The following is a 13,561-nucleotide window of genomic DNA, read 5'->3' as shown; positions in this document are numbered from 1 at the left end:
TTGTTAAGTAAATTGCTACCATTTGACTTAATTACTAACATTTAAAACAGAGCAAATAACTGAGATGTCTTAACTAAAAAAAAAAAAAAAAATGCAGTTTTGTTTAAGAAATAGCGCTGCTTTGAGATTATAAAGGATTAACTTCTAAGTCACAAGTCACCACAGCCTTTCATCCCTGTCATGTGTCTCGACCGCCACAAAAGAAAAATGTAGAATCATTGTTGCCGTCCGGCGCCTTAAGAAGTAGCAGCCACAGCCTCTTTTGTGCAGCTCAGCCTCTGCTGCCTCCCTTCAACTCGGGAGCTGATAATGTGTCTGTGTGATGTTCATGGGCCTCGTGGGAGTGCTGTAGGGTATCTAGAGGGCCAGTGAAATGAGGTCTAACTTCATTTAGGTTTGAATGCACTTCATTGCAGCTCACTGAGCGGAGGAATCAAATGGCTGCAGTAGTTTCATTTGTGATCTAATGGGTGGATTGCGTGTTATTTATTTTGAACTGCGTTACGTGAAGATGGAAATTAGTTGTCCTCAGGACAAACTAATTATGTGTCACGAATGAAAGACACACACACACAAAGCCTTTAGGAGGATGTTGCACTGGGATTTTCTAACTGCGCAAAGTAGATGAAAAGAAAAGTACATATTTTGCTACTTAAAAACTGTGTCACAGCTGGTTGTTACTTCACATGGATATTCGTACTGCATATAAACAGAAGCTGCTTTTTTTTGTCCAGCTGCAGACTGGTGTGAATGTTTATCACAGTGTTATGCCTGATTGGTGTATGACATGCTTTGTATAACAAAAGGGTAATCATGGTCCAGTACACAAGTTACAAAAGGGTGATGGAGAAACCTTCAAAGGTTCCAGTGCACAAATACTGCGACCTGACATTTTGGTGAAGAAGGAGATAGTTTGTGGTCAGAATTTGTACTTGACTAATATTTACATAACAATAGATTTGGGGTTCGTCAGTAAGACTTTTCTCAGACACTTTGGCTCGTATTTTGTCCTGACCTCCTCTAAGTGCAATTATCACAACAATTTCATGGGACATTACAGCCCTAGTGCATGTGTGCAAAAAGGCATTAACTCAAAATATTTAACCAACGCGTCAGATCCTAGGCACCGTGTCAGAGCCGCTAAAATGAAACACGCTGGTGGCATTTAGTTTATTATTTATTTATTTATTTGAATGTGGCAGTTTGATAGTTTGATGGAAATGTCACGTTTATTACAGTCACGTGACAGGTAATTTGCTAGTATTGTTGACATCAAAAACATTTCATGTCATAGATGTTACACTGGAACACACATGTAAAGAGGGGTGACTCTGGGGTCAGAGCTTTAGGGGTGCTTTAATGTCAAAAAATAATAATAAAAGATATTGCATTTAAATGGGAAGATGAGGTAGGAACAATACCCCTCTATGTTCAAACTACATGGACATTTTATGTTCTGCATTTTTGATCAGCAAGGAATGTACACGTGTTTATGCACACTTAGATAATTATATGCGTGCATTTTTTCTTTTTTTTTTCTTTTTTTTGTAGTTTTTTACAGAAATTTGAAACAAAACAAAACAAAAAAAAAAAAGGAAAAGAAAAAGAAAAACAAGCGAACCAGGGAACTGTTCCTTTAAGACCCACCGGAGGGGGGAGCGCGATTCAAATCTTTGGCTCCGCCTCTGCTGCTCGTTCTTCAGGGGAAACAGAAACTAAACATCGCTCGGAACAAAATGGGAGCATCGCTGGACACACCGACCAAGTGTCCGCTCTGCAACGAGCTGACCAACGACCCCATCACTCTGAAATGTAACCACAGATTCTGCCAGCGATGCATCGGAGACCTGTGGAGCGTCAGCCCCAACGGGCCGTACCACTGCCCGGAGTGGAGGTGTAAAACTGTCTACCAGACTCTGCCGTTTGACAAGAGTCTGATACGACCACCACCCACCCCCAGTGGACCCCCCACTCAGCCCCGGCGACCTGCAGGTACACTTAAACAAGAGCAACCTTGGATTTTACCCGGACGAAAAAGAAGAACACCCTCACAAAGTGGTTAAACCCGCCAAATAAAAGAAGCCGTTGCTGACTGTTATCTAATGCTAGCTAACGGAGCTAACAGCAGCGGTCTGTCCCGCTCACATGCTGGATGAAAGTCACAGATGAGAGATGAGATAAATCAGCTGCAGGTACCCAGGCAGCTCCTGGTGCAGTTGTATGAGTAGTTTATAACGCTAGCTAACCTCTTTATTTGCATTTATATGCATTATGTGAAAAGCAGTTTCCCCCCTGCACCGGAAGACACCACATGTCAATATGGTAAAGGTTTAAAAATTCAACTTAAATTAAAATACATGTCACCAAAATGTTCTTTTAAGTGTCTGTATTTGCACTGATATGTGATATATCAATATATTCCCTATTAATTCTAAATCTTTATGTATTATATTGCATTACATTATCACTGCTGCAGACCGTCAGCACTCAAAACTGAGTTTACTTTAGTCAGTGTAAAGATAAAACACTAAATAAGATAAATAAATGAAATAAAAAATCTCCATCTGCAATCATATCTACCAAACTAATGTTATTACTGAGTAAAAAAGTGTATTCCCTCGCTTGAATGTGTTCATTTATAATTGGACTACATTTAACGTAGAATGCAGGTCAGTCAAGATCCCATTAGACTTTACAAGTCCAGCAGAATATGTTTGAATGAACTGTTTGTTTGGACTTTGAACAAATAGTCAGTGAGGGTGAAAGTCTTATTTTACGTAAGTGTTTAAAAGAGAAGTGTGAGCATGTGCACTTTAGTATTTTGGACCGCTTCTGCATCTGCGCAGTTTTGGAAATGATTGTTTTGAACCAATGCAGATGGATTAGCTACCCTTAGTGACACCCCTCTGTGACATGGTCAGACTAAAACGAGGTTGTCAGAATAACAAAAATGTGTGTAGCCGCAGCACAATACAGCTCCGTAGTGCTACACTGCAATACTGCAGTACCACAAAATCCAAAATGAAAACACAGTTGAATTAACCGCTCTCTCAGCTATTTAGAACAAATGCTGAAGCCCATAGCCTTCACGAAGTTAACGTTTATTGCAGGGCTGTTATATTTGAATGCATTTGTTTCGTCTAGTGTAACTAACGAGCTGTCAGCTGAGCGTTTATGATACGGGGATTTAGTTTGAATGCTTTTGTCACAAAGCAAAAGTTTAATCTTTGTAGCCCCCGTTCTAAGTGTGATTTCTGGGCGTAATAAATTAGTGCAAACAAGAAAGTCACAGATTTAATAGCTCGAGACAAAACTCCACAGAAAAGGATTAATACTAGTAAATAAAATAAAACGTCAGAAACTGGAAATAGTTGAACTCCATCGAAAGGCACGTGCGGCACCGTTGTGAGCTAGCTTGTACTGCAGGTGTTTATATCAAGAGTTTGTTTTTGTTTTGCAGGCACGTCCAATAACGATAACGGACAAAACACGCACGACTCGTCCCTGAGAAGGCCGTCGCTCACCAGCCGACTGCTCGGGAAGAGAAAGGCCAGCACGCCTGTACCGGAGCAACCGGACACGAAGCGATTGACCGTGGAGCCTCAACGTGAGCGGTCCGCCGACGCAGAGAATCCAACCACTTCTTCTTCAGACAAACCTGGCCAGTCGGCTGATCCGAGGACACCCAAGAAAGAAGCGCGGCCGGAGCCTGCGCGGCCTGAGCGTGGCGACGGCAGATCCTCCAGCGAGAGCTCCGGCATTAAAACGGCGCCTGCGAGTAAGGGACCGCGAAACATCTCGGCGCAGCAGAATTCAGAGCAAGTCGTCTCATTGGACGACTCTGACAGCTCCGATGAAGTAGATATATGCGATGCGCCTCCCCTTGCAACCCCCAAGAAAGACGCACAGGTTAGAGGGATTCCCGTATTGCCAAAGAAACCTGCAACACCCGCGGCCGCGACGCCATCGCCGAGTCGGTTTGGCTTTTTCTCCAGGCCGGAGAACAGGAGCGCCAGTCACGTGACCTGCCATTATTGCCCTAAAACGAGGAGTCAGTCCGCCGTGAAGACCTGCCTGGTGTGCGGTGCGTCCATGTGCTCGGAGCACCTGCGCCCCCACCTGGATTCCCCCGTCTTCCAGAATCACACCCTGGTTCCTCCCGTGGAGGACATCTCTCTGTGGAGGTGCCAGGATCACCAGGAGATAAACCGGATCTACTGCCGTCAGTGCGGAGTGTGCGTGTGCACCGTGTGCACCGTCATAGGCTCCCACCGCGACCACGTCTGCGTCAGCATCAGGGAGGCGGAGACGGAGCTCAGGGTGAGTGTCGACCTCACAGTGCCACGTTCAGACTCTTCTTCCCGGGGCCGTACCTGTTGTAGTACAGACTAGTTGCTTCCTTCCACTGGCTTTCCACCGTCAGATCTATGTATGTTTATCAGTCTCCCTGTGTTTGTTTCCACTTGACTTAAAGTGATCTGTGAACTCATCTATTAGCATCTAATTATGTTTGATGTCTAAACCGGTCCTTGCTGCTGTTGCTCAGCTGGTTTTCTTGATTTTACTTGGAATCTCTGCTGCTGGTCTTCCTGGTTCTGTCTGTGCATCTTCAGCTCTCTCAGTATCTCTCAACTATTTGAGGATGAGCAATAGATATTAATTTCTTGGCTGATCTGACTAATAGAGCGGCCTTCATTTTGTGAATAGTTGAGCTCATTGCAGATTTAGACATTTTACACAGGACAGTCACAACAGAGGAAACACAGGAGCAGTTCCAGAGAAAACTTTTCCTGTTTAGTTGATAGTTTAACCGTCCAGACACATTTAGGGGTCACCATAATCTGAAGGTGACCCCTTTAAATCCTCAAACTGAAACTGAGACATAAATATATATACAATTTTGTTTTAAATTACACAGCCTGGAGAACAGTCACATCCGTAGCTACGTGTTAGTGAGATGTTTTTAACCATTGTTTTCATTTTCCCACAGGGGAACCTGAAGGACGACATCAAGCAATTACAGGAGGCTGAACAACAAGTGAAGAACAGACTGACTGAATTCACACAGAAGAAAGATGCTTCCACTGTAAGAGAGTTGGCTCTGTGCTTGTTATTTATTTATACTAACGTATTCAGATGAATTGCTTGGGGCCGTTCTTTACTCTGACTCCAGGTGATATTTATGTTATTACAGATGTCTGTAGTCGGCTATAAATGGATAACAAATGTCACGTCTTTCATTTTAAAGTAAGAATAAATATTATTGGCAAATCATTTAAGTTGAATTTGTGAAGAACTGTTCCAACATTTCATTTAAGCAGATATTCCATTGTGCATGATTACACAGAAAATCCAGATTCAGAAAAATCCTATTCATCTATCTGCAGTGAGAAAAGCCTTATAGTGACATGACGCTGATTTGCATTGATCCAGGTGGTTTTGAGTGACGCACGAGCAGGAGTGATGAAGCAGTACGGAGCCATCAGAGAGGCCTTGGAGCAGGAGGAGCAGTCAGCCCTCCAGTGCGTGACCAAGGAGGAGAAGAGGGTTCTGGGAGGACTGGAGGAGAAACTTTCCCACCTCCGGACCTCCCTGCAGTCAATCCAACATGGCCTCCACACTCTGGAGGGCCTGGCCGATGCCAAGGGAGACAAACGGATCCAGGACCAGGCCTTCATCATGGTCAGTTGGATGTTAGAAGAAGAAGAACATCTTCTGTTGACTTGTAAATATTTACACTTTTCTTTTTCTTTTTTTTGCAGGAGTACAGCAAGATCTCCCAAATGTAAGTGTTGTACTTCTAACTTCTGCTTTGTTGATGTCAGTAGCTAAACGTGTTAAAACTTGGGTCTTTCCACAATCAGTGTCTGTGCTCTGGGGTAGGTTTCACACTATGACCGTCATCAACTTGATAAAAAAAAAAACAGAACTAATAGAGAAGTGTGTGAATTTTCAGTGTTTCATTGAGTGAATCGGTTTATATCTGTCTGGTTCTTCAGATTATCCCCAGACCTTGCTGCAAATAGTTTTACTTGGTCCTAAATTCTTCTGTAGCAGTGGCCCAGAGAGAGTAGATGGAACACAGATCTTAAATGGCGACGTTGCAGTTAATTAGTTTGAAATGAAATCGTCATACTGCTGTGAGTGCAAATGAAGTCCCCACGCAGTGAGATTTCTGTGGGTACGGTGCACATTTTAGAGATGGGAATCTGAAGAACTCAGAAGACTATCTGCTATGTGTCTGCCTGGTGAAACGCCCCATGATAAAACAGAACATTTTTACATTTTTGTAGTTATGATAGATCACAGACTAAAATAATCATTTTAATTTTTATGATAAAAGTATAGTCTGAGCACAGAACCTCTCCACCCCTGTTAGAGAATACTCAGTGGTACTTCTCCTTCGGTGGTGAGTTTTCTTCTTTATTGCCCATTACTGAACAACAGCTGTTGCTGTTCAGCAGTCTTTGTCTTCGCGCTCATTACCGGCTCGTCTCTTCCTCACCAGGGCCAGCGACGTGGGGAGCTGTATCGAGCAGTTTGAGGCGCCGGAGGAGGTGGATTGCGCCCGGCTGAAATGCCTGCAGAGCTGGACGGAGAAACGACTCGACGCAGTTGTCATCACCACGCCTAGCAAAGACCGAGATCTCTACAGGCTGCAGTGTAAGGGGCGCTTTTTCTGCGCCGCGCTGATGGGCCACAGCTAATTAAATCAAACGACTAAATGCATCCTGTGTATCCAAAGTTGCATATTCAATTAGTCCTGCCGATCTCATCTGAATTCTCTGTTTTTAATTGCCTGTCCTGCGCGCAGATGGCACCGTCCCCGTGTTGGATGCAGATACAGCACATCCGAAGCTGCAGCTGTCTGATAACAACAGGACGGTCATCTACAGCGAGGCCCAGCAGGCCTACACGGAGCACGAGGCTCGCTTCAGCTCCTTCCCGCAGGTCCTCGCCTCCCACCCTCTGGAGGGGGGCCGCTGGTACTGGGAGGTGAACGTGTCCGTGGACGACGGCCGCTGGAAGGTGGGCCTGTGCGAGGGTCAGATAGAGAGGAAAGGCCAGAAGGACAACTCACGTCTGGGGTTCAACAGCTACTCCTGGTGCCTGGCATGTGACAGAAGGAAGGTGGAAGCTCTGCACAATAAGGTCTCAGTTCCCGTTGACGCGCAAAGGCTCGAAAGAGTCGGGGTGTTTCTCGACCTGGAAGAGGGGATTTTATCGTTCTTTAATGTGACACCAGAGGGCAGTGTAGCTTTAATGCATTCGTTCAGGCACAGGTTCACAGGCCCTCTGTACCCGGCCTTCTCCGTGTCTAAAACGCAGCTGGCCGTCTGTGATCTGTTCCAGTCATAAACCATCATACCAACCACTTCTACCTAAAATATACAGAATATATCAGGGCCCGCTGCCCTTTTCTCTGTTTGTTTTTCCATTTAACCAGGTGTCTCTGGGAGCATAGCATATTCATAAACTGTATATGTTTCTAGGCTTCTGCCAACATCCTTGGATTGTACTGGAATCGTTGAAATGCTGTTTACTGTACATGTCACATTCCAAACTTTACCAGCATAGTTTTGATATATATCTTGAGATGTGATGATTGATATATATATATATATATCTATATATTCATTCATTTTTAACTGTTTTTTAAACTGTTTTTATGAGCCAGTGGTCAAATGAACACGTATTTAAATATCAGAGAATACAAACCTGGATTTTATTTTTTTTTGAAGGTGTTAAAAGAAACACCTTGTGCGTTTTACTCGTCTCATATCATTCCTCCTCGATGCCTTTCTACTGAATAAAACATTCCAAGAGTTTAAAAAACAAAAGAACAAAGTAAAATGGTGCTTTCTTGCCTCCTGTGATTCCTCCAGTTTAAATAGAAGAGCAGGTGAGCGAGTGGGAGCCGTGTTTCCCGTCAGCGGGCGACAGTTGGTGTGCTAACTTTGAAATCTCGCTGCCCCCGCAGCGCGTGAGCTTTACCGACAACAAACACTAGCAGATCCCAACAGATGCTAAATTGTCCCTGTCTTTGTGAAGCTTCTGTTGTGACTGGTGGAGTTCGTAGATGACGTCACTGAGAGGGGGATCAAAGTGCTGTTTGCGTGACCTCCTGAATAATTGGAGGAGCGTCAGAATGCCAGCGGTTCAGGCCGGGGCAGCTGTCCGTGGATCACAGTAGATCCAAACTCAATATAGCAGTCAATGACCTGAAAAGGCCCGAATGAAAATTAACTCTTAACTGAGCTCGTACGAGAGTGCTCGGGGGAGCGGGGCTTAGTGAGGGTCCTCCCCACCTGCAAATATTTCCTCATAGCTTCCTCCTCCGACGTGAAGCGACGCAGGTGCACCAGTCAGCCATGACAACAATTTCACACTCGCAGCCACACGTACCAAAGGTAATCAGAAAAGCCTCTGTGGGGTTTTGCTTTCTCTCTTTTCTTTTTTTTTCTTCAGCTGGCATAAGGACGCAGGATGCAGGACGTGTCTGTGAGGGAAAAAGAGGAGGAGGAGGAGGAGGAGGCTCTGAGCGTCAGGATAATTAAATTCTCCTCTCTCCCGTCCACCCAGTGGTCTCTCACACTCAGCCGGCCTCTTGTAAGGTTCTCTGCGATTGTTACCATTAAATGAGATGTGCGCGGGGCCCACAGTACTTTGGCAGGGGACAACGTGTCATAGTTACTAAGGAATAAAATGTATGCGATGATGTGCTTAAAGCCCTAGACAGCCGGGCTGGCTAGTAATGAGGCGTCACTAAATGAAGGGACAAGGTCTTCATTAGAGATCCCACACCTCTCCCACATCTTAAAGGTAACTGCTTAGGTGTCTACCTGTCAAAACGCCCTCAGATTAACCCCTCCCCTCCCATCCCCCCCGCTACGTGCTGAGTTGAGCTCAGGTGTTTGTGTCTAAACTACCACGTCCGTGCAGAGTGATCATTCACTCACTGGCTGCGGCTTCGTGTTGCGCCTGGAAAGCTACTGAGTTACGACGACCACGGGCTCATGGGAAAACAATCAGTCCAGCCGATGTGCCGGTCTTTTCCACTGATGCTCTCAATGGCAAATAAACAGAGATCAACAGCAGCATGGGAGAAGAAAGCCAGGCAACAGAAGGAGCTATTAGCTGTTAAAAATCAATACTTAATTAAAACGCCTGTACACTCATAAAAGTGCAGCGAATAGTCTCTCATTAATCTCCTTTGTCCGTGCCTTTCTAATCCATTCGGTGGGTCTGAGCAGGCCTCGTTTGCAAAGCTTTCCCCAGTCAGAGCTCTGCCTTGGATCACGTAGCTTTTACTGCTCACCATCGACAGGAAAGAAAGTGAAATGGCATGAAATTACTGAGGTCAGAGATCTGTCAAGCAGACGGTAACCAGCAAGGCTTCCTACTTGAACTGTCTTCTTAATGCCACAGAATGCCACTCTTCCTCCGTTCTGGCTGGTTTCTCTTGCCGGTGACCTCACGCCGGGGTTAAGCAATTTCAAGTTCGCTTTCAGAGACGCTGGCTACCACTCTATGCAGACGACATTAAAGCCTCCCTCTGTCTTTTGTGGAACTGGACAGGATCGTGAGAAATTGTCTTTTCTCCTGCTAGGAACAGTAGCCATTGCAGTTTGCAATCTTTCATGGGAAAATCTGCCCTTTACCTCTTGGCACAAGATCAAGCGCGGTGATTGGACTGATGCATGATCTATTCAGTGCATGAAACGTTTACAGTCGAGCACACCAGACGTCTTCACAGCTCCAGTCTGGGCCTCTCATTCAGCGCCTTTGAAAGCCTGCAGGTTGTCTCACACAGTTTGCCATTGATCTGGAGACTTTGCAACAACCCACTCTCGTCAACGCGCCGATGAGAACATTTATTTTCTAATTCATCTAAATATGTAATTGTGTTTCAAACCGTATAACTGATGTTCCCTTGATGTGTCGGGGGAAGCTGATTAAAAAATCTTTTGCTTAGATTTTACAGACATGCTCCAATTAGGCAGATACAGTATGAATCACTTTTCTTATTTAGCATTGTAGATGTTTTTTTAATCCACTCTATCAGCTGTGAGGTGTAGATCTTTAACTTGTTTCTCATGCCACACTGATGTGTCTTTTACTTCTTAGTTTTATCCTTCCTTTGTGACTTGTATTAATTAGCATGGTAAGCAGTTTATTTAATTATAAATAAAATTAAATTAAATAAAACACACTACATGTGGATTATGCAGGACTGGCAAAAACAGGAATGATTTATTCATGGAGAAAGAGATGATAAAGTACGAGCCACACTTCAAGCATTAACTTCCATTTATTGTATATACAACATAAAGCAGCATAACACTATCAAAAAACACTTACCCAGTACCCAAGCCACAATCTTTACACGTGGCGCTTTTCCACAAGCTCCTCTATAATGCAAATCCAATTAGTATAGCAGCAGAGCATAATAGCTCTCCTGTGTCTTCCTGCCGTCTTTAGTTTATGCAAAACCACGCTGAAGTCCCCACGAAATCAAGTTTGATGACTGAACTCGCGCTCACCGTTCACCCGCATGCCTACAAATGACCCCAAAAAGTTGCATTGTGAGTGGAGCTGAGGGATGAATTGATTAAAGCGGCTCATTTCGTCGCTTTGCTAGTGAGTTTGTTCCTTAAATTCCCTCCGCCTCCGCTAGTTTGAACCTAGATAGGTTTTGCGGCGCCAATAAACCAGTGCAGATGAAAAGCCGGTGAATCTAAAGGCAGCGGCACAACCAATTTATTCAGCCTCTCAAACAGACGCACGCAGCCGAGTGGGGGAAAATGTTGATGGCTACAAAATGATGCGCAAGCACTCAAACACCAGCTGGAAAAGCAGCAGAATCATTTTCTCATTCTTCCCTATATGACAACAAAGGGCTGTGATGGAAAGCTATTAGAGATCTGGTCATGATGCACATCCAATTTTTCCATATGCTATCAAAATGCTTTTTCAATTTATTACCCAAACATTCAGCTGCCTTTGTCAATTTTATTGTTAAAATGTTCTCATTCTTAGTTTATGGGAAAAAAATATATTGCAAATTTTAATGGTGTGAAAAAAAAAATCAGCCCTAATTGTACACTTATTCTTAATTTTATGAAAATGTTTATGACTCATCCTGCACTGTGGGGTGTATATAAATTTCTTTCAAACGGCTTCTTGAAATTTCCTTTTCTGTGCCTCTCTCCTTCACTAGCAGCGCTCCTTTATTTGGCCCTAGGCCCAAACATGTCTGGGTAGTTCCCGTTAAGGCCCTTTGGAGCTGACCAATCAGAGCAGACTGCACCTCTCAGGAAGTGGCGGCCTTCCTTTCTTCCTCTATTTACAGGAAACATCCCATGGCACTGGCTGTTTTCATGAACAGAACAAGGCTATGGATGTTTGGGGTATTATCAGTGAAGCGCACGTATTCGTTTGAATGGAAATTCACCAAACAAGGTTAAAAACACAGACGCACTTTGAAGCTTAGTTTTCAGGATCGGGCAGGACAAACCATCGACGGACAGAGACATTAACAGATAGGCATATAATTTTTACCAATTACTAACACTTTTAAGATGTAATGACTGTTGTTTTTGACACAAATCAACACACATCAACACCCAGATTGGGAAAAAAAACTCTTGTTTTTGGATCCAATTTCACATCAAAGGAGAAAATCTAAATCTAAATACATTTCACAGCTCAGTTGTGGAACTGTGCAGCCTATAAAACATCAAACAGTGCTTTCTTATAAACATTTACAATGGGTCTTTTTCATGACTGTATGTTCCAGGAAACACTGTTAGACCAAGTATCTTTTCCCATGTGCAAGCATGACCAGAGGTTGACACTGTCTGCACACACACACCCCTGAAGCGCTATCTTCTGTCGACATGGCAACAGTTGGCGAGCTCAGGTGAGCTGGGAGCCTCACGTGTCTGACCCGGTCACCTGCAAGGTTTGGCACGGCCTGTGGAAATCTGAGACAGAAGAAGTGATGGGCCTGTTGTTGAGTGACTTTTCTATTCTCTTCCCTCACCTTTCCCCCGGCAAATCAATTTACTCTCAACGGCTCCACAGAAAAACGCCTCATGACTTTCATGAGCCGGCCTGTCTCTGTGTGCGTCCAACCGCCAGCTGAATGTGTGAAACCCCCATTTTTTATACAGTTAATTTGTTCCGTGTGTGGCAATGCGTAACATTTGAATGCTAAACGTTCTGTACGCACTGTTCAGTCTAACCTGTAACTTAGACACCTGAGTGACAGGCGCTCATATCTTTTATAATTTTCATCTGCTTGTGTCTGTCCTGTTTGTCCTTCAGCCATTAACGTGTCAGCACATCAAAATTACAAGGAGGATGGCAGCACCATCGCATACTCCATTGTCGACTATGGTGCCTGCCTGTCTCCTCCCTCCCACATACTGTCTCATGCTCTCAATCCATCACCGCTCACAACATCAGACGTATCTTTAGCGTTATTTATTTATATATCTGTCCTACTGCTCTTTTCGCTTGGCTTCTCTGCAGGAAGGTCAGGGGTGCAGGGTCAGTGGCAGACAGAGTCTCGGGAGGTGACGGGGCTTCGGCGTCTCGTCCGAGGATATGTTTGCAGAGCGGATCCAGGCTCTCATGAGAGTCGACATCCTGCTGGATCTCATAATTCCCATCTTTGAGGACAGAAATTCTTCATTCGAACAAGAGCTGTCGGCTTTCATCTTTCTTTATTTATAGTACTCCTACGTACTCCTGTAAACTTGATTTTCTGTTTATTTTTCCACTTTTGCTCCTTCAGAACTTTGGTCCACTTGGGTCTGAAAAGCTATATTTCTAAAATCCAAATTTCAGCATTTCTAGAAAGCCCTTTGCCTGTGAGCCACATGAACCTTCCCACCCCCAGTTGTTTGTGGTGGAATATTCTAATATTACTATACAGTGAATATTCTGTTTTGTAAAAATTATGTCTGACTATGGCTGGAGTGACCTCCTTCTTTTTGACTGACAAAGATAGTGATTCAATCCCTAAGTATTTATTTAAGGAAAGAGATTGGGTGGGTGTCAAACTCATTTTGGTCTGGGGGCAGCACCAGTGACATAATGGCATAATAACCTATAAATAAATGCTCTCCTTTATTTTTGTGCAAAGAAGAATATTCGTTTAAATTAGATGAAATATTATTTTATAAAAGATTTTATGAATAATGAAATTTCCTAAGAAAAATAAATGCAAATTCCAGAGCCATACATCAGAGAGGGTCTGGCCAACTAGGGAATGGACCGTGTGAGCTATCACGCAATGCTGATTGGTTCTGAGCTGGTCAGCTGTTTCACGGACGCCATGTTAGCTACATCTAACCAATATTCACCTGTAGAGAAGGAGCAAGGATCAGGAAAACACAGAGGAAACTCCAATGTTTCCCCAGTGAACACAAATGGAGAAAGTTACGGGAAGATTAAAAGGAAAAACTGGATGTCAAATGATTTCTACCTTATATGAGGTAAATGTCAATGTCTCTCTTTGACATTTGTTAACATTTTATAAAGAAAAAATAAA

The 13,561-nt window shown here is 43.9% G+C and overlaps 1 protein-coding gene across 1 annotated transcript; it reads left to right on the top strand.

Annotated features, from left to right (window-relative positions):
- Nucleotides 1-1,642: 1,642 nt before the first annotated feature.
- si:dkey-29p10.4 (E3 ubiquitin/ISG15 ligase TRIM25) lies at nt 1,643-7,858 on the top strand. Its single transcript, XM_047597450.1, has 7 exons — nt 1,643-1,992; nt 3,461-4,320; nt 4,991-5,086; nt 5,434-5,682; nt 5,763-5,785; nt 6,509-6,663; nt 6,815-7,858. Exons 1-7 carry the CDS (start codon nt 1,737-1,739, stop codon nt 7,357-7,359), a joined length of 2,184 nt encoding a protein of 727 aa, XP_047453406.1. The 5' UTR covers nt 1,643-1,736; the 3' UTR covers nt 7,360-7,858.
- The last annotated feature ends 5,703 nt before the right edge of the window (nt 7,859-13,561 follow it).

This window comes from Mugil cephalus, chromosome 10 (assembly GCF_022458985.1).
Source record: "Mugil cephalus isolate CIBA_MC_2020 chromosome 10, CIBA_Mcephalus_1.1, whole genome shotgun sequence".
NCBI lineage: Eukaryota > Metazoa > Chordata > Actinopteri > Mugiliformes > Mugilidae > Mugil > Mugil cephalus.
The sequence above is the reverse complement of the archived record's forward strand: the minus strand, read 5'-3'. Positions and strand labels throughout refer to the sequence as shown.